Source organism: Felis catus, chromosome E2, assembly GCF_018350175.1.
Source record: "Felis catus isolate Fca126 chromosome E2, F.catus_Fca126_mat1.0, whole genome shotgun sequence".
Classification (NCBI taxonomy): domain Eukaryota; kingdom Metazoa; phylum Chordata; class Mammalia; order Carnivora; family Felidae; genus Felis; species Felis catus.
Window position 1 is genome coordinate 14,647,699 of NC_058382.1, and position 23,342 is coordinate 14,671,040.

Consider the following 23,342-nt stretch of genomic DNA (forward strand, 5'->3'; position numbering starts at 1 on the left):
CCTAAGACTCCTTCCCCCAAGTTTGAGTGACTCTTAAAACTCTTGTTTTCCTTTACAAATCCCGAAGTTTAAATCAATGTGAATTTACATATTAGTAATTATTTGTCAGACAGATGACAAAGAGGACCAGGCATGATGAGATAAGGATAAGAAAAATTCACTCGATGAAGAGGGAAAAAATGAGAAACTTTTTAAAAAGTGTTTTTATTTTTGACAGAGAGAGCGCGCGCGCGAGCATGAGTCGGGGAGGGAGAGGGAGACACAAAATGTGAAGCAGGCTCCACGCTCTGAGCTGTTAGCACAGAGCCGGATGCAGGGCTCGAACTCACCGACCAGGAGATCATGACCTGAGCCAAAGTTGGACGCTCAACCGACTGAGCCACCCAGGCACCGCGCCCCCCCCCCCCAAATCAGAAACTTTTAAAACACATTGCTAAAATTTCTTGCATAAGCATTGAGACACCTGGATTCAGTTTACAGAAATTTAATATGCACCTGGTTACAGAGTAAGATGGTGTGGTCAGGCCAACAGTGGGCTCACAAGACACTATCAGGGAATGAATACACCACAGGTGTGTCTGTGTGAGCACACACTCCTTGATCCAACAATCTCAGCCTGAACCCAAGACAGACTGGGGAGGGGCTGGTCATTCTATGAAAATGTTTTCCCTTCTATGAGCTTGGTCCCCACATGTTTATACATATTTAATAATTAGGCTTCATGCGTCTAGTGGAGCCCAATGCAGGGCTTGAACTCGTGATCCTGAGATCAACAGTTGGACATGCAACTGACTGAGCCACCCAGGTGCCCCCAAGTTTGATTCTTTTAAACACCAGCTCTTTAAAATAGGATCCCACATGTAAAATGCCTATTGACACTGCTGCAGAAAGCTATTTACTCCAGGAAAGTGAGGGAGCAGTAATTTTCTCCTCGTAGAAGGTTCTTCCTTGGTGTCTCAGTGGTTCTCAACCCTACCACTATGTAAGAATATGTAAGAAGATAGAAGAGAGATGTGCGATAGCCCCAAAGTGGAAACAACCCAATGTCCACCATGAGGAGAATGGATAAACCAATTCGGGTGCATTCATACCATGGAATAGTAACAAACTGCTGATATGCACGTGAGTGAATCTCAAAAACATCATGCTGAGTGAAAGAAGCCAGACACTAGAATATGTATAGTATGATTCCGTTCATATGAATCTCTAGAGGAGGCAAAGCTAATTCTATACAGACAGGAAGCAGATTAATGGATGTCTACGACTGGACGTGAAGACTGGGAAGGGGCATAAAGGATGATGCTTTGGGGTGATGGAAATGTGGCTGTGTGTATATATTTGTCAGAACTCATTGAAATGCACGTTTAAAACGTATGCTTTTTACTGTATACAAATTACACATCAATAAAGTTGTATTTTCAATAAAGTTGATTTTCAAACTATAGCTGTTCAGGATGCACCAGAGACCAATTATCAACATCTAGCCTAGCCATCAGTGTCACCCGAAAGCTCTCCAGATGGTAATTATTTGCAGCCACGGACATGAGGCACAAGACTCTCCCTGTCCTGTAGGGGTGGGGTGAGGTTGGAAGACACCTGTGCAATGCTTTGTCCCTTCCTGAAAGAGGAGAGAGGAGGGAGTACCTCAGATGGAGAAGAGGGGCAGGTGGGGGCCAATTTACCTCACCCCCTACCCCTGTAGGTCAGAGACTTCAGGCTTCAGATTTTCCTCCTTCTCTCTTCCCCTTGGTTCCATGGGCTCCAGATGGGGGCCTCTGGCCCAGAAGGAGAAGGCTTTGGATTGGCAGCTGGGACTGGAGACCAAGTGCCCTCTGTCTCACACCTCCCGGGCCCTCCAGCAGTACTAGGGAGTCTGTGTCCTCCCAGGCTCATGCTGAGGGCAGGTGCCTAGCACAAGCCCCCTGTAATAACTCCAAGAGCTTGGCCAGAAAGAGGGGCACGGGTCTCTGGGGATGTCCTTCACAGGGTGGACAAGGACCCTGGCCGGTCACCCACAGCCGGGACCCCAATGCATCCAGCAAACGCTGTAGCCGGAACACAGCAATCCCCATGGATCGGCCCTCTTCGAACTGGATCACAGAAAGCTCCAGCCGGAAGCATCCCAGAGTCTCAGCAGGACAAACCTGTGGGGACAGAGTGACTTGGTGTCTCTGGGCAAGGGTCTGATCCCAAATCCCCAAACCTAGGGTTTCTGAATTATGTCCTGGCATAAGCCCCTTCACCTCTTTGGGCCTCAGTTTCCTCATCTGTAAAACAGAACTCTGAATAATCCCTATCTTCAGGGATGATGCTAGCCTATACTGTCTGTGCCTGTGTAAGTTAGAAAATGACACTTCTTGGGGCGCATGGGTGGCTCAGTCGGTTAAGCATTCAACTTCGGCTCAGGTCCATGACCTTGTGGTCCGTGAGTTCGAGCCCCGCCTTAGGCTCTATGCTGACTGCTCAGAGCCTGGAGCCTGCTTCAGATTCTGTGTTTCTCTTTCTCTGCCCCTCTCTCAAGAAAGAATAAACGTTAAAAAAAATTAAAAACAATAAACTTTTAAAAAATAAAACAGTACTCCTTAAAACACTTCCAAGTGCTGATTTTGTCGGAACAAGATATTTCATTGCCATCTACCGGAAATTGACAAAAATATCCAGGATGTGGATGCTGACCTTGCTGTGGGATTCTTGTGCAGCGTCCATCCTTCACATCCATACACGGTGGCCCTATCTACCTCATAGGGTCAGTGTGAAGACTAAGTAAGCTAATATAGTTAAAGCGTTTAGACCAGTACCTGGCAGGGTGAGCACTATTAAAAATGTCGCTATCATCATCAGTATCTGTTGTTAGGTGCCAGATGCTGTTCTTGGCGTGGGAGACAGCAGCGAACGAAATGTATTTGTGATGGCTGGGAGCTGGGTCAGCAGCTGGACAGCCAGAACACCAGCCTGCTGCCTCCTGCCCCAAACATACATGTGTTCTCAGCCTAGTGGAATTTCCCTAAATTTCCAACTCCAAGTAAAAAGCTAATGAAATACTCACCGAGAGATCATCAGGGGTGTAGAGAGTGCCATCATTTTTGTTTCCCTACAATTGGGGGCAGGGAACAGAATCAGATCTTGGAAGGGAGAGCCTGACCTTTCCTCGAACGTGCCCCACACCCTACCGCCTCCCTGCCTGTCTGCTGGCTCTCCCCTCCATCTTCCTCACCAGCATCTTCATGATGGCAACAAGGAAGTAGAAAGGCTCCCGAGGGCAGAGGGGTGATCCTAGGCCTCCCAAGGGCCGTACCAGCAGAAGGATGGTCCAGAGAGGCCACATGGGCACCCTGCCCACCCCCCAGGCCTTTTCTGGTCCCAGCCCAGGGTCCTGGAAGCAAGAAGTACAGGAACACTTGAGTGGCTCTGTCGGTTAAGTGTCCGGCTCTTGGTTTTGGCTCAGGTCATGATCTCACAGTTCACGGAACAGAGCCAGTGTTGGGTTTGTACGCTGACAAGCTCGGAACCTGCTTGGGATTCTCTCTCTCCCTCTCCCTCTGCCCCTCCCCCACCACGCACGTGCGCACAGGCAGTCTCTCTCAAAATAAGTAAGCAACAACAAAAAAAGAAGTACAGAGAGATAAAGCAAGCTGGAAGACTGAAGTGTCCTGTCCCCTTCCTGTCCATCTCCACTCAACCCACAGATACTCAGGGAATGTTCTTCAAGAGGCCAGGGAAGATGGTGACCCTAGAGTAGGCCCCAGGTCACAGGCCTCCCTGACACCTCTCCCCCACTCCCCACAGGAAGATATAAGACTGAGCAAGGGTGAGAGGATCAGGCTAGAGAGATTGGAGGGTTGGGAAGTCCCGTCCCCACCCTCCCCACCGCCCCAAGAGATCTATCAGGCAGTACAGCATGTGAGTGCGTGTGAATCCTGTGGCCTATCTTCTCAGTGGGAAACACCTATGCTAGGCTTTAGACATATTTGCAGGTGTATATTTGGGGGGGGAGTCCTTGCTCTCTTTTCTACTTCTAGTTCTTTTTTCTTTTTTCAATAAATGTTTATTCATTTTTGGGAGAGAGAGGAGAGAGAATGAGAGGGGGAGGGGCAGAGAGAAAGAGAGGGGGACAGAGAACCTGAAGCGGGTTCTGTGCTGACAGCCACAAGCCTGATGGAGGGCTCGAACGCAGGAACCGTGAGATCATGACCTGAGCTGCAGTCAGACACTCAACCAACTGAGCCACCCAGTGCCCCTCTACTTCTATTTCTGTATCAAGTACTGTATTTCTGTATTTCAAACATCTTGAAATCTCCATGCTTGTCTGTACCTGTCTGTCTTCTTTCTCTGAGGGCTGGTCTCTCTGCCTCCGAATCGCCGTCACTTGTGTTTTCTGGGTCCATCTGTAATTGATCTTCTGTCTACCTTCTTTCTCCTCTTCTCTATCGGCCCCTTCTTTGTCTTTCTCCTTCATGTGTGTCCGTCCCTCTCTTGTGCTGTGTATCTGCGTGTGTGTCCTCCCAGGTCAGCCTCTGGATGCTCCCTTCCTTCACCTCTCCCCTCTCCCAGCCTTTTGGAGCTGGACTCTGGGCTGGAGGATCCTCCCTCCTGCCACAGACCCACCTACCAATCTCCACCCTGTCTCCATTTTCCAGGCACCAGGTAAGCGACCCTTTGAACCTTGAACCTCGGATTCTGCTGCCAGGGAAACTTTAGAAACTGTGGGCCCTCTGCAGCCCTGATAAAGAACCCTTTTGACTGGGAAAGGAGTATCCTGTGTGTGGAGGGGGGGAGCCAAGGGGAACCCAATCCTGAGATTCCTCAGATGGGATTGGGGGGACTGGGGATGGAGAATACTATGGGGAAGGAGCCTGGAGAGTTGGGTGATTTGGGGGAGTGAAGAGATGATTTGAAGGACCCCAGAGAAAGAGGGATTTTAGGGTAGAGACCTTGAAGAGGCGGAATCTGGAGGGAGGGTCTCTAAGAAGTGGAGAATTCTGGGAGAGGGAAATTCCAGGGGAGGCAGTTGCTGGTTAGAGGACGCGCTGAAGGAAACGGAATTCTTAGGAAAGGTAGATTCTGAAGGAGGGGGGTCTGAAAGGGAGAGAAAACTTGTGAAAGGAGATTCTGGCGGGGACGTTCTGGGAAAAGTGGACTGCGGGCAGTGGGAGATTCTGGGGCCCTTGAGTGGAGGAAGATTCAGAGAAAGAGGGGGGGGTCTGGTTGAGGGCTCTGAAGAGGAGAGTTCTGGGGGGGGGGAGGCGGAAACTTAAAACGGAAGGAAATTCTGGTGAAAGGTAGATTCTGGGGGAAGGGCTCTAAAAGGATTAAAAACATTCTGGGAGAGAATTCTCGAAGGAGGTGGGTTCTGAATCCTGAATCTGGGAATCCTGGCTGATTTCCTGCTGTGGGTTCCGTAGGTGAGATTCCGATGGAGGAGGATTTGGGGAGAAGAGTGTCTAGAGGGCAGGGTGGAGTGTACAGGGGAGGATGATTGCTAGACATGGGGGGCTAAGAAGGGCCCTTTCCAGAGGGTGAAAAGCGACATTTTGGGTGGAAGAAGTGGAGGGAGAGTATTAAAGAGCCGAAATGCAAATGAATCGGCCGCTACCAATGAGGACCGAGAATAGGAAGAACAGCCTGTCCTCGCTCTACTTCCGCGACCGCACCCGGCACATTTCAGGCCCCGCCCCTTCCACTCACGGGCCCTCCTCCTCCGCTCGGGGGCCCACCTTCCCGCCGCGAATCCGAAGTCCCGCCCCTGGCTACAATAGGAGCCGTAAAGCTCTCTCCCGTCGCGACGCAGCACCCAAAGCGCCTGCGCAGACCCTGAAAAGCGGCCGGGGTGGCCCCGCACTTTCCTTTTCCGGTTGCGGCGCCGCGCGGTGAGGATCTCTTGTCTACGTTTGCAGCCATGCCGTCCAAGGGTCCTTTGCAGTCTGTGCAGGTCTTCGGCCGCAAGGTGGGCCGGGCGCCCGATGGGAGGGGCGGAGGGAGGCCGGGGTCTGCAGAGGCCTGTGGGCAGGGTTCTGGGGTCCACATGGGAGCCGGGGGCCGAAGCTCACGTGGTTCCGCTGTTTCTCCCTCGCTTTCCACAGAAGACGGCTACAGCCGTGGCGCATTGCAAACGGGGCAACGGCCTCATCAAGGTGAATGGACGGCCCTTGGAGATGATCGAGCCGCGCACGCTGCAATACAAGGTGCTGGGATTGAGGGTGGGCGTTTGGGTTGAGTAGGGGGGCTCTGGAGAGAGATATTTAAGTGGATTTCTGGAAGTGATCTTGGGAGGCTGAGGGATCTGGTATCAACAACGGGTTGTATAGAAGGGGGAGTTGGGGGCAGAGAAAATGGGGCATTTGGAGATGGAGCTGTTTTCGGAGGTTTCAGATACGGTGCTAAAAGCTTGAGTTGAGAGTGAAAACGTGGATGTTGCAGATTAAGAGGATGGTTTCAAAAGTGGGATATGGAAGCTCAGTGACAGTTGGGGACCCAGTGGCAAGAGGAGTTTGTGTGGCAAGTTGATGGGTCGTGTATTCTGTATACAGTCTAACGTTTGTTTTAACTGATAGAGTGTGTATACGTTTTTCGAGAACAGGAATTAATTTGTTAAAAGATACGGCCTAAAGGTAGGGTTTGGACATCGTAGATGCTTAAAAAGCATTGGGAGAACAGGACCAGAATTTCTGTTTGTTGTGCTTTGCTGTGAAAGGGGTTCCTTGCCTGCTTGTTTCTGTTTTGGCCTCGGTTTTTTCAGCTCAGAATGGAATGAGTGGAGTCTGTTTTTTGCCTCTCTTACCTGTGTTGTTAATTTGAGGCATGTAACCTCGGTTTTTTTTTTTTTTTTTCCCCTTGGGTCATCCATAAAATGGGGATCATTTCTCTCTTGAAGGGTTGTTGTGAGGGTAAGTTAGATTGTCCGGGGGTAAAGTTCTTGGCATGTATGAGAATGCATTTGTTTCTTCTTTAAATTTTGTTGCTTTGTGTTTAATTTTAATTTTAATTTTTTTTGACGTTTTATTTATTTTTGAGAGTGCAAGCGGGGGAGGGGCAGAGAGGGGGACAGAAGATCTGAAGCAGGCTCTGCCCTGACAGGAGAGAGCACGATGTGGGACTCAAACTCAGGAACTGTGAGATCATGACCTGAGCCAAAGTCTGACACAACCGACTGAGCCACTCAGGCACCTTCTAATTTAATTTTTTAAATTTTAGTGTAGTTGACACGCAATGATATGTTTCTGGTGTACAACGTAGTGATAAGAGTGTCACTTTTAAACGTGAAGAATAATATGTGTTCCAGGCTTAGTTAGAATGTCATATGACAGTGTCTGAGATCTTTCTGTGTAGCAGATACCAAGTGCTGTGGTTTACTCTTCCTGATTGTCAGTTTTATGAAGGTTTTGTTATGTAACCGGTGTTGGGTGTTGGGGACCCAGCAGTGACCCAGGTGACCCCAGGCCCTGCCCTTACAAAGCTCTGAGTCTAGTGGAGGAGGCAGACTGGTCCCACTATCAGACCCTGCTCCCGGGTAGTCAGGGCTAGGATGGGGGAGCCCAGAGAAGGCATCTGGCTCGAACCTGGGTGGGAGGATAAGTACAGGCTTCATTGGGCGGGGGGGGGGGGGGGGGGGGGGGGGGGGGGTGGAGATGGGAATCTGTGAGCTGAGAGCTAAGACCTAAAGTATAGATAAAATAAAAGCTTCCGGGCACGTGCAAAAGGTGTAGAGCTGGTAAGGGGAGAGCAGGGCACACAGGTAGTGTAGTTGTAATTTGGAAATGTGAGGCTCAAAGGGCTGGGTGGAGAGCCCAAGGGAGGGAAATCCAGAGAAAGCACCTGACATGGCCCAGGAGTGGTTTTTCACTGTTCCAGGCAGGTATGGTGGCTGTAGGGGTTTTCCTTGTTGAGCTAAAGTGCCAGAACTGGTCCTGGAGATGGGGACTCTGAGGCCCAGAGGGACACAGATGGGAGGGCCCAGCTCGGGTTCCCTTCAGCAGTCTGTCATCTGTCTTCAAATCGTCCCTGCTCTCCTAGCCGTGCAGAGAGGTCAGCGATGGCAGAAGCTACTTGGAGAGAAGTAGGGTGCTCGGTGCGGTGGCTCAGCTGCCCAGCCTGTGATCTAAAATCCTGTCATGTCCCTTGTTCCTCCAGCTACTGGAACCTGTTCTGCTTCTGGGCAAAGAGCGGTTTGCTGGGGTGGACATCCGAGTCCGAGTGAAGGGTGGCGGTCACGTAGCCCAGATTTATGGTGAGTCGCCGGAACGGGGCATACGGTGGGAGGTGGCTCTGAGAGCAAAGCCCTACTCTCGGGGCTTCCCAAAGCTGATACGTCCTTTTGTGTGTCTTGTTCACAGCAATTCGCCAGTCCATCTCCAAAGCCCTGGTGGCCTATTACCAGAAATGTGAGTAAGAATGGCTCCTTCCCATCGGGTGGGTGGCAGGCAAGTGGAGGACCAGCCCCGCATTTAGCCCCAGAGACCAGGAGGGTGCTTCCAGGGTTGTCTCAATCTTCACTCTCCTCTCATCCCCAGATGTGGATGAGGCTTCCAAGAAGGAGATCAAAGACATCCTCATCCAGTACGACCGGACCCTGCTGGTAGCTGATCCCCGGCGCTGCGAATCCAAAAAGTTTGGTGGTCCTGGTGCCCGTGCTCGTTACCAGAAATCCTACCGATAAACCAATTGTGAGGATTAGGGTTCACCTTTATAATAAACAATTGTCACGGGACTTCAGGTTTCAAGGACTGTGCTGTGGTCGTTTTGTGGTGGGTCTTTGACTAAAAGAAATGCGAGAAACAGCCCGGCTCACTGCCGGTCTGGATTGTAAGGCTTTCCAGTGTTTTCAGAAGACACCACGCCTGGGTTAGTGTGGGTGGGTGGGGAGGCGGCGGGGGGGGGGGGGGGCGCCAAGCTTGAGACCCAGTCTCCCCGCGCTTGTAGTAGAGTCCAGCGTGCGGGCACCGTGGAGGCGGGGTGGTTCTAGGCCATTGGTTGTGTGGGGTGTCCTCATGAGTTGTTTTTTTTAGTCCTTTTGCTGCTATTGTGGTGGCGTGTCAGGGAGTAGCGGGGGAAATGTGTAAGATCAGTAAACATTAATAGAAACTTGGGTGCAGCCTGAAGTCGACTAGTAGGGCCGTGATTGGATTGGGAAGGGATCTTTCCTAATGCCAGTCTGTAGGTAGGTAGACTCGAGATGTGGGAGGGGTGGGATCCTTCTGACTGGCTTCATCAGGATGTCAATGCTACCTCCCGGGGAAGGGCCCCCCGTGGCCTCTTGAAAGCAGGTCCCGATGACACTCATTGCAGCAACTGCCTTTACTGGGCTCAGAATGTGGGTCTGAGGACTTGTTCATCTGTTGCGCCTGCCACGTAGTAAGAGCCAACATATTGTAGGCTCTCCATTGCTACCACTGGGCTACACGGTATTTCCGTTGTCGAAAGTTCTGTGGACAGCACTGGTGTATGTTTAAGGAAGCAAAATGTTGCTCGTGGATTCAGTTACTTTTGGTTTTCCCTCCCCATTTTTACAGTGAAGCTAATGAGCTTCATTGGGTGGGAAGGGCATCTCTGCCCCATCAGCCCTTGCAGCCAGCCTGGACACCTCAGCCATCTGTCCCCAGGCAGGGTCCCGCGTGCTCCCCCTGCTGGGGGTACTGGCGAGAACAGCGTACGGCATCTGGACGTTGATGGAGAGGGGAAAATTTTAACAATTTTTTCATGAAAGAAGGAACTTGAAACGTATTGACCAGTTGTCTTTTCGGTACGTGCCCCACGCCATCTAGTAGTCACGTGCAGCTGGCAAACTGGGCAGCGCAGATGAGAGAACGCTGCTGCCGTCGAGGAAAATTGGACTGGACGCGGCACCGATGTGTGGGGAGCGTATGCAAATAGCGTTTCTTACAGATGGACGGTGGGGTTGATTGGTACCAACCAAGCGCCAGGCTAAGCATTGTTAGGTATACTTGACGACGTCCTCGTGAGGTGGCTGACAGGCTGGTGTCTAAATGTTAGGTAAGAAGATTAGCCTAGTGGCCATGTAACTGCAGCTCATCAAGTGTAAATTGCAGCCGTAGTTAACGGGTTTGGATGGCATTAACCGAAATGTCCTGGAGAGGGCAGGAGGCCACCACCCTTGCACTTTGAGCCTGATCGGTAGCTCTAAAGACGCCTGGGCTTACAGTGGACGAGCAACGAAGGTGTTCCTGAGGAGGTGTCGGAGCTGGGGCTGTGAAGCAGGTAGGAGGCAGGCAGGTGGGAGTAATGGAGGGGGGCGGTCAGGGGTCAGGTGGGGCTTAAGCAAGCCTGGTGTCCCTGGTTTCCTACAGGGTTCAGAGACCCCCTTACAAGACTCCTGGCTCCCTGCCAGAGGCACAGCTGGGATGCATCTTGCATCTGGAAATGCTAAGGGGGCTCGCCTCTCTTTCCCCACTTCAGGCTTTGGAGGAGACGGCCCCTTTCTCCCTCCCTGCCGCCTCCTCAAATACCGGGAATTCCGGCGCCACTGGGAGCCCAGGCCAGGCTGAGAACTTTCCTTCAGCTGGGAATGTGCAGCTGGGGGTGGAGGAGGGGAGGGCCAGAGTCCTGACCCTGGCGAGGCTGCGGTGCAGTAGGCCCAGGCCACTCAGCCCAGGCCCTAGTGTATGGCCCAGTAACCAATAAATAAATACCAGAAGCCAGCAGCTAATACTGAGCCAGGCTCTGGGATACTTTACTCCGCCAAGAATCACCTGGAGCCCCTGGTGCACTAGGCTGCAAGCCCTGTTCTGGTAGGGAAGGGTTTTCTTGAACCAGGCCTGGCACAGGATAGACACTCAACAGCTCAGAGCATGGACTCAGGCTACGTGGCGTGGATCTGAGTTCCAACTCTGTCCCTTAGCAATGCGACTGAGCAAATCCCTTATTCTCTATGCCTCTGTTTCCTCATCTCCACAGTGAGGATCAGAAACCATCCTGTGGCACACGGGCGGCTCACTTGGTTAAGCATGTGACTCTTGATCTCAGCTCAGGTCATGACCTGGTTCGTCGGTTCGAGCCCTGCGTCGGGGTCCACATTGACAGTGCGGAACCGGCTTGGGACACTGACTTCCTCTGCTCTCTCTCAAAAAAAATATATAAAAACTTAAAGAAACCATCCTCATGTGCCTTTTAGAGATGAGGATTCAGAGTGAATGAGTTCACATAAAGTGACTAATGCCTGAGCTATGCAGTTAGCACTCCATAAATTTCCACTTTTTTTGTTAGCTGATTGTTAAAACTTCCGATTCCTAGGCTCCTGCCCTGGAGGTTCTGATTCCATAGGTTGGGACTATTGGGGGATCTGTTAATTTGAACAATGCCCCGATGAGTCAGGCTCAGATACATTTGGGAAATGAGGATATGCTCACTGTATCTTTCCAATGATCTTACAAGGCAGGTACTGTTGTCCTCGTACAATTGAGAAAAGCCAGACTCCCAAGGGAGGTTATACACCAACTGGAAAAGTCAGGACTTGGAACTCAGCTAGGACACTGAAGCCGTAGGGAATTCCAGGAAAAAATAAATAAGACAATGTGCAAAAGCACAAGAGGTTTAGCATTCAATGAACAAAGCTAGTATTCCAAAGAAACTGCTTAACTTAGGCAGCTCGCTGGGCATGCCATTGCTGGGAGGGGGCAGAAGGATTCTAACATAAAAGTCTTTGTCTCTGACCTGAATTTCTTTTTTGGGGGGTGTGGGGGCACGCCGAGGCACTCTAGAGGCCCCAAACTAGAGCGAGGGGGTGAAGAGATCCAGTGTGTGTAGGTGGGCACAAGAATTGGAACATTCATGACGTTGGGGAGTGGTTGTCCAGAGAACTCAGATGTGGAACAGACTTCCAGAATCCCAAACACATTCATTCTGGTGTCCGCATGGACTGGTCTCTGAAATTCTGTAGTCCCAAGACCCAGTATGATCTAAGGAGGGATGGGATGGCGATAGAGAACGTTGGATGGTTGCCCTGCTGGATTAGATGGTTGGGTGAATGAGACGTAGGAGCGGCTGGAGGTGACACTGTGAAGGGACAGGTGGATGGAGAGGGCTGGTTGGAGAAAACAGGTGGGATAATGGAGGAATGGATTGGTGTTAGAAAGGATACTAGATGGGGTAGGGGTAGGGTGATGATGGATGAATAGGATAGAGACGGTTAAATAAAGCATGCTGTATGGATTGGGAGATGGACAGGCAGACGGGAGGAGAGAGCTGGGGAGACAACCGGATGGATAGACCCAGGGATAGCTGAGCAGAAGAGAGGACAGAACACATGAACTGGATAAATCGCGGAGGGAACGGACTTCTACGTCCGCCTGGGACAGAGCTGCTTAACTTGGCTTTCCTGGATGGCATCAAGCCGTCCATAAACTCTCTGAAACAGCACACACCAAACTCTCATGGGTGGTTGTCAGCAACGCTCAAAGAAGTTTGAGATTCCCCCCGACCCCGTACTGAGCCACGGATTCGTGCTGTGTCAGACCTTCCCATTTGTTGTCTGGTCCTCCCCCCACTGCCTCCGGAATGGGAAAAGATACAGAACTTCAAAATAGGAATGAACAAAATATTAATGACAGCCCCTTCCCCCATCCCTGTTGAGTTAATCAAGGTAAGTAAGGAGAGCCATTTGCCAAAGCAGATCCCAGTTGCTGGAAAGCTGCGGCAATTTTTACACCTTTGTTCAGTGTCTGGACATCTGGGTGAAGTTCTGAGGGTCTGTGGCATCTGGTTGAAGTCCTTGCTTTTCAAGAAGTCTGATATCCTGGCTCACATGTGGAAAGGGGCATCAGGAGCTCCCTGGGCCCTACGAAGGCCCACAGATTCCTGGGTGGGGGCCAAGAGAGCAGGATGGTTTAACCTGACCTGGGCCTTGGCTGGCCGTAGCCGCCCACCGCCCCCGACATGGATGTTGACCGTGGTGGCATAGCTGAGCCTCCTGGCTGGGGGTGGTGGGGGCTGGGGCTGGGGTGGTGGTGAAGGTGCCCGCGATGCCGGGGCAGAGGAGGACCAGGGACCCCGGGAGGCTGGGGGAACTTCTCCCCCAGGCCCTTGTCTCCGAGCGAGGCTTTGGCTGATGTAGGACGCTGCCAGGTATCTTGAGAGGGCAGCTGCACTGGGACCCAGGAGCTGACGGGTTGGAGGAGGGGGACTGTGGGGTGGGGTCAACTCTGAAGACTCTGACCGGGGGACCTGAGACACCGGGTGGCCTCCTGGTTTGGAGAAAACCACGGTGGTTGGAACCGGGATGGGTAACAGGCCCTGACTGTCCCGAGAGCCTTCCTGCTCAGGCAAAGCGGTCGCAGCTGGAACATGAGTGTCCGTGAGGCTCTTCTGCTCCAACAAAGGTGTAAGTTTTTGGACGTGGAGGTCTGTGAAGCTTTGTTCCTGAAGCAGAGGTGCAGCAGATAGCCCCTGGACGTCTGGGAGGCCTCCCTGCTTGGGCAAAGGCGGGAGGGCTTGGAGGGCTTGGGCCTGGGTGTCCATGAGGCCTTGTTGCCGGGGCAAAGGTGCGGCAGTTGGGACATTCGGGTTCTGGGGCAAGGACAGTGGGGCGTCGGCTGGGATCTGACGGTCTAGGCAGCTTCCGTGTGCAGGCACAGCTGAGGTACCCGGAACCTGAATGTCTGAGAGGTCCTGGGGCAGAGGCAGCGGGGCGTTGGCTGGGGTCTGGTGGCTTAGGCGGCCTCCGTACGCAGGCCCAGGTGAAGTACCTGGGACCTGAACGTCTGGGAGGTCACGCCGCAAGGGCAGTGGAGTGTTGCCTGGGATCTGATGGTCCGGGCTGCTTCCAGGCGTAAGCAAAGTGTTGACGGCTTGCTCACAAACAGCAGCTGGGAACTGAACATCCCCGGAACCGCCTTGCTTCGTTGACAGGGTGGTGGTTGGGCTCTGGCTCTGTAGGTGGCCTTCTTTCTTGAGCACAGGAGTGGTGGCTAAACCCATGGCATCAGAACCACGTCCCTGCTTGGGTACAGCTGGGCTGGTCGGAACCTCGATGTCCATGTGGCCTCTGTGCTCAGGCAAAGGCGTGGTAGCTGGAACTTGGGTTTCCAGGTGGCCTTCTTGATCAGGTAAAGTTGTAGCTGGAACCTGATCGTGTGGGGGGTCTTCTTGCTCGGGCAAGGGTGTGGGGGCTCCAGCCACACTCTGTATATTCCAGGGGCCTCCTTGCCCAGGCAAAGGGGTAGCAGCTGGAACCTGGATGCTCAGACGGTCTTGCTCAGGCAAATTTGAAACATTTAGACCCTGGCCACCCAGGCAGCCTCCCTGCTTAGACAAAGGTGTGGCAGCTTGAACCCGGGTGGCGGGACCCAGAGGGACAGATTCCTGGGCACACGTCAGCGGGAAGGCCAGCTCACATACCAGCACGTGTCCAAAGGCAGGCAGGGGCCCTGTGTGCACGGAAAGAACGGAGTCAGGACCGCGATCTCAGTGTGGGCCGTCTCTGCTGACCACACACCCGGACCTCACCTGGCTCGGCCTGCTCACGGGGCAGGGAGGGGGACAGCTGCGGCTGGGCCAGAGCACGGGGCCGGCGGCGGGGCGCGTTGGCCGACGCCCGGGTCTCCGCCCGCTGCATCTGCTGGATCCGCTCGCTGTAAAGCCGGGCCAGCTCTCGCACTCGGGAAGCTGTCCTCTCCGAACTCGGGGCTCCCGCCTTCCCACTCCCGCCACCTCCACCCAGATCCGAGTCTTCCAGGATGAGCAGTGGCTCTGGGAAACCGGGCCGGGTCAGCTGCCCCTGCTCCAGTGCCTGCCAGGCGCTCCGGATTTCTGAACAAGAGCGGAATCCCAGCTCATCTGAGAATCCCTGGTCTCGGGTGACATCCTGGGACTGGAAATCTGGGAAGGATTCCCCTTCCTCAGGATCCTGCTGCCCTACCCTGCCCCCAGAGGACCGCTCTCCTTTGGTGGAACTGCTTCCGGGAAACAGTTCTCTCCTCGTGGCTAGAGCCTCATCGGGCTCCCGCAGAGCTCCCTGAAGCCAGGAATCACAGGGAAGGGCGGGAGTGCTGGGAAGGCTAGGAATGTCAGGGACACTAGGTATGGATGGAAGGCAGGGCATTTCAAAAACACTGGAGATGTCAGGGAGGCTGGGAAGGTGGGGAATCTTGGGAATTTCAGACAGGCTGGGAATTTCAGGGAGGTTGGGTACGTCTGGACTTTTGGTACGGCTGGGAACGTCGGGAATTTCAGCCGCACTGGAACTTTCGAGGCCTTCCAGCACATGGAGTGGGGAAGGCTCCCGTTCATCCAACTCCAGCTCTTCCTCCTCCTCCTCTTCTGAAGAGTCCCGGCTGGGAAGGGCTTGGAATGTGAGGGCTTCACTGTCGCCTGGCACCTGGGAGTCTCCAGGGAACGTGGTGATGTCGTGGGGGGGCGGCTGTAGTGGGCACTGGGGAAGAGGCCAAAGATACCATGGTGGGCTGGCCCTCCGGCCCCCGGGCTGTGCCTCACCGAGCTAAATCCCAAGGACGCCCTGATGTGACACCCAGCTCACCCCTGGATCCCGGAGGCCTCTTTGGTTCAGCAGTTCCAGGATCTCCTCCGTGATCGAGGTCCCGGAGGGTTCCAGCGTGGGGGGGCCAGTGTCCTCTAGGTCCTCAGGGGGTCCGGAAGCTGGAACTGGTGGCTGAGGCTCCAAGGGGGGGTAGAGCTCCCCCTCACTGCCAGCATGCTGTGAACAAGGAAAGAGGACGGAGGGCAAGAGTCGAGGGCCGCCCATCTCTTCCTCCCAGACTCAGGAGTCCGGGTCCCCAGACCCTGTGCTAGGGTATTTCTTACCTTGAGTCTAGGCTTAGCTGGGATGGAGAGATGAGAAAGAGAAGAGTGAGATGCAGAATCTGGATGATTCCTTACAGCCGATCCGCTGCCCCTATCAGCCCTCCCCCACGCACACGGGGCATCTCTCGGGAAGAGACAGACAGAGAGGCATGGACCCGGCCGGGCTAGGGTGGCCACTTACCATTCTGTGCAAACATAACATACGGGTCCTTTACTGGCTCTGGGGAGAGGACACAGGAACGTCAGGGGCCCAGCTCCCCCCGCGTTCTCTCGTCAACTTTCAGGTGGAGGACACTCACCAGACTGTCTGCGGCCACGGCGGGTAGCAGAGGGTCCTGGAGACGGAGCTGTGGGAGAGGCAGAGGAGAACCCCACGATGAGCCCAGCTCCAGGCTGGAGGAGGCAGGCCGGGGGTACAATTCCTGGGGGAGAAGCGGGGGAACCCCAGGGTTTCATCTTCTTTACCTGTGTTCCTTCGTCCAGGGGTGAAATTTCTAGCATCCCGAGGTCGGGGAGACCCAAGAGGGGGTGTCGGGGGCTCTGGGATGGGCTTACTTTTAGGAGCACCTGCGGGGAGACATTGGGAACCCCGTGATCTACTTTTCCTTGGAAGTCATCCTCCGACTTCCACATCCTCCCAACCCAAGGCCCCAACTCACAGTGCAAGCTGTTTTCAAGGAGAACTTGCTTTGCCTGAAAGAGACCAGGGTGAGGGGCTGTGTCGCTGGGGGCTGCCTCCGAGCGCCCCAGTCACAGTCCTATTAACGGGTGCTACTCTGTATGAGGCACGTCACACGACTGGTGATTATTAATAGTCACCACAGGTTGCGAACTCGGTGCCCTGACTCCTCCAGGTGAGGAAACCGAGGCCAGAGAGGTAGCGTCACTTGCCCAAAGTCACACAGCAGCGACGTGGTGGAGCTGGGATTCAAACCCAGGCGGGAATTTATTTTGATCTACTTGTTTTTTTAAAGAGTTGGCATCCGTCTTACTTACTTTTTTAACGTTTTATTTATTTTTGAGAGAGGGGCGCCTGGGTGGCTCAGTCGGTTGAGCAACCGACTTCCGGCTCAGGGCATGATCTCATGGTTTGTGAGTTCAAGCCCGCGTCGGGCTCTGTGCTGACAGCTCGGAGCCTGGAGCCCGCTTGGGATTCTGTGTCTCCCTCGCTCTCTGCCCCTCCCCCACTCATGCTCTGTCTCAGAAATAAGTGAACGTTAAAAAAAATACTTTTGAGAGACTGCAAGTGGGGGAGGGGCAGAGAGACGGGGACAGAGGATCCCGTGAAGGCTCTGTCTTGACTGCAGCGAGCTCAATGTGGGGCTCACACTCATGAACCGGGAGATCTGAAGTCAGATGCTTAACCGACCGAGCCACCCAGGTGCCCCCCTCCTTTTCTTTTTAAAATGCAACTTACTGATCACGGTCTAAGCGAGCCCCCTACATTCAGGGTCTCGTAGCACTACGGGAGGGGGGGGAATGCCTCCAGCATTCCGAAGCCCCTTGGATATGGCAGGAGCTGTACCTTGGCAGGGATGGAGGCGGGGTGGTTCTCAAAGAAAAGGCGCTGGAGACAGTGAATCCACAGCCTCTTCTCTTCTTGGTTCTTGGCCTGGGGGTGGGATAGGGAGTCGGGAGCCAGGTGGAAGGTCTGGGGGCTGAGGGGAACCCTGACCGCCCAGCCCCACCTTGCACTCACCTGGAGCAGATGCCTGTGTTTGGGAATGGTCAGATCGGACACCTTGAACCCTAGAGGATCTCGAGGACTCTCGCTCACACTCAGGTTGCAGCACTGGGTAAGGGGGACAGAACGGGGCAGGGAGCTCAGAGCCCCGGGACTCAGTGTGTATCTGGGTTCCTACCTCCTAGAAAGATGTGCCCCATGAGGTTGTGTGGCGGGTCCCCTTACCCCCTGTGGAGCCCCCCCACCAGGCTGGGCTCTGCTCTCCCTCACCAGTCCCTCGCCCTCATCTGGGTCCAGATGTGCTCCGCTCATGAAGACGCTTGCCTGATGGGCAAATCCAGCCCCCCCCCCCCCCGCCACCGGCCCTACCTGTATCCTGATGCCCTCACCCTTCATTAAACTTCACCCCCATCCTTGGACTCAAGAAAACACGGCCCTCAAATTGAGGCTGGGTTGTTCCTCCTTGGCAGACCCCGCCTGCCCCCAGCTAGCCCGTAGGTACACAGGTGTAGGTATACAGAATACACCCCGCAGGTGACATCCTGGTCCTGCCCCCAACCCTGAACTCACGAAGATATGGCCCTTGTAGGTGTACTCCGGCCCCCGGCGTTTGGCCACGAGCAGCATCCGTGAGAAGAGAAAGAGCAGCCTCTCGCCCCCTCGAAGTCGGGGGCCGCCCCCTCCGCCACCTCGGAACGCGCCCTCCAGCACCAGCTCCCCGAAAGCACTGAGCTCCGGGCCAGTCCAGCCGCCAAGCCGCCGCTGCACTTCCTGCCGGGCCCGCCAGGTGCGCAGGGCACAGGGGCGCGCACACACACCAAGACCAGGAGGTTAGCAACAAGGCTGCGCTACCCCAGCCCGTCCTCCGAGGCCACCCCCACCAAAGGCCCTCGTGCCTACTGCCCCCATCCAGCAGCCCCGGCCCACCCTGGGGTCACCTGGAGGCGCGCAGCATGCTCCTGCTTGCGTTTCATGTCATTGATGTACCAGGCGACCGCTGTCATGGACACAATGGCCTCCTCCACCATCTCACGGCCCCCGGCGCCCGGGCCCTCTGCCCAGTGTTTGCCTAGCTCCTGCCAGGCAGGCACCCAGGGAGGGAACAGAAACAAGAGAAGAGGATGGTAATGATAGGAGACAGACAGATACCGAGGCAGCGACAGAGGTGGCGACCCAGAGGAGGACAGAGACAAACAGGCAGAGACAGAAAGAGGAATCAGCTGGACCCAGTCCCCACTGGTGGCAAGAACTTGCCCCCGACTGCTGGCCCAGTTTCTAGGGACTTGTCCTGGGTCCACCCTGCAGCTGTACCACCGGGCGGTCAACGGCCAGGACCTTGCCCTCCCCGAGCAGCACCCCCAGGGCCACGGCTGACCTGCAACAGCAGATGGTACTTGAGGATGCGCTGAACAGGCTTCAGCAGGAAGCTCTGCAGGGGCAGCGAGTGGCGGAGCTGGGCCTGGCGCTCCTGCAGCCACAGGGCTGCGGGCGGGGACAGCGACAGCTCCCGGAGCAGGGCTAGGGAGCTGGGGGCGGGGCACAGGTCAGGGGGCTGGCAGCCCCCAGCGGGGAGGGCGCGGCGGGGCGTGGCCAGGGTTTCAGGGGCTGGCAGGGGTCAGGGGCAGCTTAGGGAGAGCTCGGTTAAGGTCATAGGCTGGCAGGGGCTGGAGCTGGATGGGTCGAGGTGGAGGGAGGTTGGCTGGCACATCAACTCAGCGGGCAAAGGCCTGGGGCCCAGCGGGGGCTCCTCACTCCTCACCCCTCACCTCGGGTAGTTCATGCAGTACAATGTGTAGATGTCAAAATCCTCACTCTGTGGGTGACACAGCAGTTAGGGAGACCTGAGGTCCCAACTCCCTGGGACCCCCCGCCTTACCCCCAGCCCCATCCCGGACTGAGAGCCCCCACCCTGACTCACCCTTTGCACGAAGCACTCGGCAATGCCCCCTGCGCTGCTGCTGCCCTCCAGGTCCTCCAGGAGCTCACTGTGGGGGAGAGGGCGAGGTCAGGGACTGCCCTGTCCCCACAGCCCCCCGTGGGACGACTCCAGGAGGCTGGGGACTTGGTGGCTGCCAGGATCTCTCAAGGGGCTATCGTATCCGAAGGGAGTCTTCTGATTGCTACGTGGGGAGATCACAGCCCCGCTCAGACTTTGTCCACGGACAGCGTCCCGTTCCTCAGCCCCAAATCTTGTCACAGCTGCCGTGAGCCTAGGGGTCTCGTGATATGACCCAGGGAGAGGGGTGTCCTGGCCCTCAAAGCTGGGATCATCTTAAGAGGCTGCTGTGATCCTGAGATCTCGTCACGTCACCTCAGAGCTCCTGCAATAACGTGGAGATCGATCTCATCAAGACGCTCAGAGGGGTCGTGATCCTTGGACACCAGCATCTTCCTCACTGGGTCCAGGCCAACCATCTGGTTTGTCTGGGACTGAGGGGTTTCTCGGGACGACGTGGTCACGCGAATGCTCACGCTGTCAGGATCTTTAGGCCCCCCACGTGAGCCGTGGGTTCACCGTGATCTCAGACCTGACCTAGGGCTGAGACCCATCCCCGTACTTAGATCTCATCTGGGTCCTCGGGCTCCTATCCAACTCCGCCTCCACCACTCTGGTTCCTTCACTCCCCATCATGATCCCTGCCCGATGTCACTACCTCCCATGTACCAGCCTGGAGAGGGGGTCGTGGGACTCCAAGGTTTAGGTTAGGATACAGCCCGCCTCCCCTAGCCCTACCAGCTGGTGCCCCTGCCCGTCCCTCCCGCCTCTGACCTGCTGAACTCGTAGATGTCCTCGATGTTGGCAAATAGTATGCCCACCTGCTCCGTGCTCAGCCCTAAGACCCCGCCATCCAGCAGAGGACCCAGGTAGTCCTGTGGGGATGACTGGGGTTATGGGGGGCGGTGGAGGGCTGGCCTGGGTCCCCACTGTGCTCGGGTACCCGCCTGCCTCACCTCCACAATGCTGCGAAGGTCCCGGACATAGGCCCGCTCTGTCTCCACGATCTCGCGAGCCACTCGCTCTAGCCTCGAGGGTTTGGCGGAACCCGGAGTCCCCACAGGTGACAGATGCAGGCGGATGGGGGGTCCTGGAAGGGGCTCTGGCCTAGAGGCTGAGCAGGCTGGGGCGGGCCCTGGAGCCGGGTCCCCCTCGGAGCCCACCGTGCTCAGGGATGTGGAGCTCCCAGAACCTCGGGGGGAGGCCATGGCAGGGGTTGCAGGGGCTGCCAGGGGTGAGAAGCAGGAGATCAGGCCGTCTCCCCAGCTGAATGAATGCAGCCCTACACTCACCCACCCCAGGTCAACATCTGCCCCTCCTCTCCTCCCAGGGCTCCCTTCTCCTCTTGCCACTGCACTGCCTTGGTCCTGTCCTGTTCTCTCCCATCAGGATCTTCTCTGGGCTTCGACCTCCACTTTTCTAATCCACCTCCGTGTATCAGCCTGGGAGATCTTTATTAATTTGCCCGTTTGACCCTGTCACTTTAAGTATAACCCCTTCATGCCCTCAGGAGAAAGTCCAAACTCCTCAGATCCACACTGCCCTATGCAACGTGGCCATCAGAGACTTTTCCAGTCTGTTCTCTTCCCACAGACACACCACTTCTCACACTCCAGACTCCAGTCGTATTCGGCTGCCTTCAGTTACTTAAAAACACAGCCTTCTCTCAACTCTGCGCATACTTTTCCCTCTGTGTGGAATACTCTTCCTTGCTTTTCCCAACTCATTGCTGCTTATCTTTTAATTCTCTTATGTCTCCTCCTCCAGGAAGCCTCCATTGAGTTCCCATACTGGGCTCCCAGAGTGAGAGGAAAGGGCTATCACCCCCACCCCCACCCCTGCCCAGGCTTGACCGCTGGACTCTGGGTGTCCGCCTCCGGACTGTCACCATCTAGGGATGGTTCCATCTGTCCCACCAGACTTGGGAACTCTGTGTAGGCAGAGCTGGGACTGTCTTGGTCACCCTATGTGGCCAGCACTGGGCCAGCCAGTGTCTTGAATGAAGGAACAAATGCCCAGCAAGCTCCACCCTCCCTTGGACTCTCACCTGTCTGGGTCTCACACACAGCTGCGCAGTCACACACTTCACCTGTGGGGCCACGGCCAAGGCTAGGGCTGGGTTTGGACAGGCTCGGTCCGCGGGCTCCCTCGGGCATGGCTGAGTGGCTCAGCGGCTTCTGCGGAAAGACCCCCTGCTCGGATATCAGGACCCCATCGGCTTCCCCGCCGCCCACGCTCACAGATTAGGCCAGAGAATTAGGAGTGTGATCTAAGTCCAGGAGGGACCGGAGAGTAAATAATGGGGCAGACAGAGGCATAGTGATAGAAAGAGGGGCACCGGGAGAGAGAACACAGAGAAAAAGATGGAAAGGTTGAGACAAAGAGGAGTGAAGCTAGGAGTCTGGTCTGTCTGGGGCCGGAGGCTCAGGGATCCTGGGAACGTTTGGGCTCTGGCTGGAGCCGAGGGCGAGGGGCAGGGCTGGGAAAAGCCGTGGGCGGGAGGCCGGGAGGTCCCTGGGGAGGGCGGAGGAGGCTGGGGGACCGGATGCCAGGGTCCTGCAGACGGCTCCCTCCCCCGCCCAGGGCTGCGAGTTGGGGCGCTGGCCCTGAGCCCTCGACCCACTCCCCTCTCCAGCCAGTCCCTCCGCGATCCGCTTACTGTCCCCACCGCCTCAGCGAGGGTCCCCAGCGCCTTCCCACACCCTTTCAGACCCAAACTCCCGCCGGCGCCTCCGCTCGCCCCCCGCCGGCACGCCCCCTCATTGTTCAGCGGCAGCGGCGCCGCCCCCTCCCCCAGCCCGTCGGGGCCCCTCGCCTCCCCCCTCACCTCCCAGGGAGTCTCCAGCCCCGAGCCGAGGCTGCCGGATTCCTATTCAACCCTAGCACGGTCCCCGGGGAGACGCAAAGCCGGACTCCTGGGTCTCTGCAAGTCAGGGGCGTGAACTTCGGGCTCTCAGCCTCCAGGAACCAGAATCCGAGGTCTCTCGGAGAGTGGGATGCAGCGGTCCGAATTTCCTGGTCCTCTCAATGGGGGATGCTGGGAGTCTCGACTCTTGGGTCTCAGATGGGGTGCTGGGGACCCAAGTTCCTGAGTCTTCTAGATAGGGCCGTGGGGCGACCGGATTCCTGAGTTCCCCTAACTCTAGGAGCAGGGATTAAACCATCTCCAGGCGGGAGCGCAGGGGAGTCCCCAGTTCCTGGGTCCCCTGGAAGGAGTGGGGGTTTCAGCACCAAACAGACTGGCCGGGGTGCTGGGAGTCCGTTTGCCAAGTTCGGATGCTGGGCTCGGATATCTGGGAACCGTTGGAGGTAATCACCGATCTGGGATCCTAAGTTCTTTAAAACGGGGTGCAGAAAGCTCGGCCTCCAGGAACGCGCGGGGCTGACGTCCCGGACTCCCGGCTCCTCCAGGAGGGGGCGCTGGGCACCTGGATATCTGGGGTCCTTTAGCCTGGACGCGGGGTCCCGGGCTTCGGGGTCTCTCAGGGAGCGGTGCACAGACTCGCGACGCCAGAGTCCACGACTTTGGACCCTTCGGGTTCTGGGATGAGTACCACGGGGCTCCGGCGGCGGCAGCGCCACATCTGTGGCGGGAGAGTCCGGTCCCAGCTGTGAGGCGGGGGGCGGTCGCCTAGGGCTTCCCCTCCCCCCCGAGCCGCCCCGGCGCACATCCTGTTCCCGCCCGCGGGGGGGAGGGGCTGCCTTCCGGCCAGCCAGTCGGTAAAGGGTTAAGACCCCTCCCCCCCTGATTCTGAATATTCATAAGAAGGCGAGTCCCAGAAAGGCTACACCCCCACATTCCAAAAGCTTCTGACTTTTCCCTTTTACAGCAAGGGCCTTCAGGGCGTGAGAATCCGGAACTGGTAACGCGCTTTCTCCCATTGGTCAACCGAA

General features: G+C 55.9%; 3 protein-coding genes across 14 annotated transcripts; 1 reads left to right on the forward strand and 2 right to left on the reverse strand.

The window, feature by feature from the left end:
* Positions 1–468: 468 nt before the first annotated feature.
* LOC123382215 lies at positions 469–5,784 on the reverse strand. Of its 6 annotated transcripts, none has more exons than XM_045045840.1 (6): positions 4,610–5,665; positions 4,313–4,486; positions 3,215–3,373; positions 3,047–3,091; positions 2,017–2,144; positions 469–1,618 (listed from the first exon to the last, which is right to left on the reverse strand). In XM_045045840.1, exons 1-6 carry the CDS (start codon positions 4,628–4,630, stop codon positions 1,525–1,527), a joined length of 621 nt encoding a protein of 206 aa, XP_044901775.1. In that variant the 5' UTR covers positions 4,631–5,665; the 3' UTR covers positions 469–1,524. The 6 variants fall into 6 exon arrangements, with proteins under 6 accessions (XP_044901775.1, XP_044901774.1, XP_044901777.1 ...); XM_045045839.1 differs by having other exon boundaries at positions 2,013–2,144; XM_045045842.1 differs by lacking the exon at positions 2,017–2,144.
* Positions 5,783–8,717, forward strand: RPS16 (ribosomal protein S16). Its single transcript, XM_003997810.4, has 5 exons — positions 5,783–5,944; positions 6,081–6,182; positions 8,128–8,224; positions 8,331–8,378; positions 8,508–8,717. The coding sequence occupies exons 1-5, from the start codon at positions 5,897–5,899 to the stop codon at positions 8,651–8,653; spliced, it is 441 nt and encodes a 146-aa protein (XP_003997859.1). The 5' UTR covers positions 5,783–5,896; the 3' UTR covers positions 8,654–8,717.
* A 3,816-nt stretch (positions 8,718–12,533) lies between these two features.
* On the reverse strand, positions 12,534–23,205 carry PLEKHG2 (pleckstrin homology and RhoGEF domain containing G2). 7 transcript variants are annotated; one of them, XM_019819554.3, is made up of 18 exons: positions 22,276–23,205; positions 21,538–21,625; positions 20,405–20,673; positions 20,223–20,323; positions 19,371–19,437; positions 19,219–19,265; positions 18,828–18,978; positions 18,391–18,528; positions 18,023–18,223; positions 17,294–17,560; positions 16,428–16,461; positions 16,234–16,335; positions 16,068–16,115; positions 15,950–15,988; positions 15,769–15,785; positions 15,485–15,661; positions 14,455–15,379; positions 12,534–14,375 (listed from the first exon to the last, which is right to left on the reverse strand). In XM_019819554.3, the coding sequence occupies exons 2-18, from the start codon at positions 21,602–21,604 to the stop codon at positions 12,751–12,753; spliced, it is 4,275 nt and encodes a 1,424-aa protein (XP_019675113.3). In that variant the 5' UTR covers positions 21,605–21,625; positions 22,276–23,205; the 3' UTR covers positions 12,534–12,750. The 7 variants fall into 7 exon arrangements, with proteins under 7 accessions (XP_019675113.3, XP_006941341.3, XP_044901929.1 ...); XM_006941279.5 differs by having other exon boundaries at positions 21,496–21,625; XM_045045994.1 differs by having other exon boundaries at positions 21,538–21,640.
* Between the last annotated feature and the right edge of the window lie 137 nt (positions 23,206–23,342).

Bases quoted from the DNA above. Each gene is read 5' to 3' on its own strand.
- LOC123382215 (XM_045045838.1), bottom strand. From the start codon at position 4,630: ATGGAGACAGGGTGGAGATTG. The intron at 4,487-4,609 runs GTAGGTGGGTCT...ACACACACGCAG, and splicing joins TGGAGACAGGGTGGAGATTG to ATACACAGCACAAGAGAGGG. The intron at 3,092-3,214 runs GTGAGGAAGATG...CCCCAATTGTAG, and splicing joins TTGCCATCATGAAGATGCTG to GGAAACAAAAATGATGGCAC.
- RPS16 (XM_003997810.4), top strand. From the start codon at position 5,897: ATGCCGTCCAAGGGTCCTTTGCAGTCTGTGCAGGTCTTCGGCCGCAAG. The intron at 8,225-8,330 runs GTGAGTCGCCGG...TCTTGTTCACAG, and splicing joins TCACGTAGCCCAGATTTATG to CAATTCGCCAGTCCATCTCC. The intron at 8,379-8,507 runs GTGAGTAAGAAT...TCTCATCCCCAG, and splicing joins GGTGGCCTATTACCAGAAAT to ATGTGGATGAGGCTTCCAAG.
- PLEKHG2 (XM_006941279.5), bottom strand. From the start codon at position 21,604: ATGCCCGAGGGAGCCCGCGGACCGAGCCTGTCCAAACCCAGCCCTAGC. The intron at 18,224-18,390 runs GTGACCCCAGGG...CGGGCCCGGCAG, and splicing joins AGCATGCTGCGCGCCTCCAG to GAAGTGCAGCGGCGGCTTGG. The intron at 15,380-15,484 runs GTGAGCTGGGTG...CCTCTTCCCCAG, and splicing joins GAGGCCTCCGGGATCCAGGG to TGCCCACTACAGCCGCCCCC.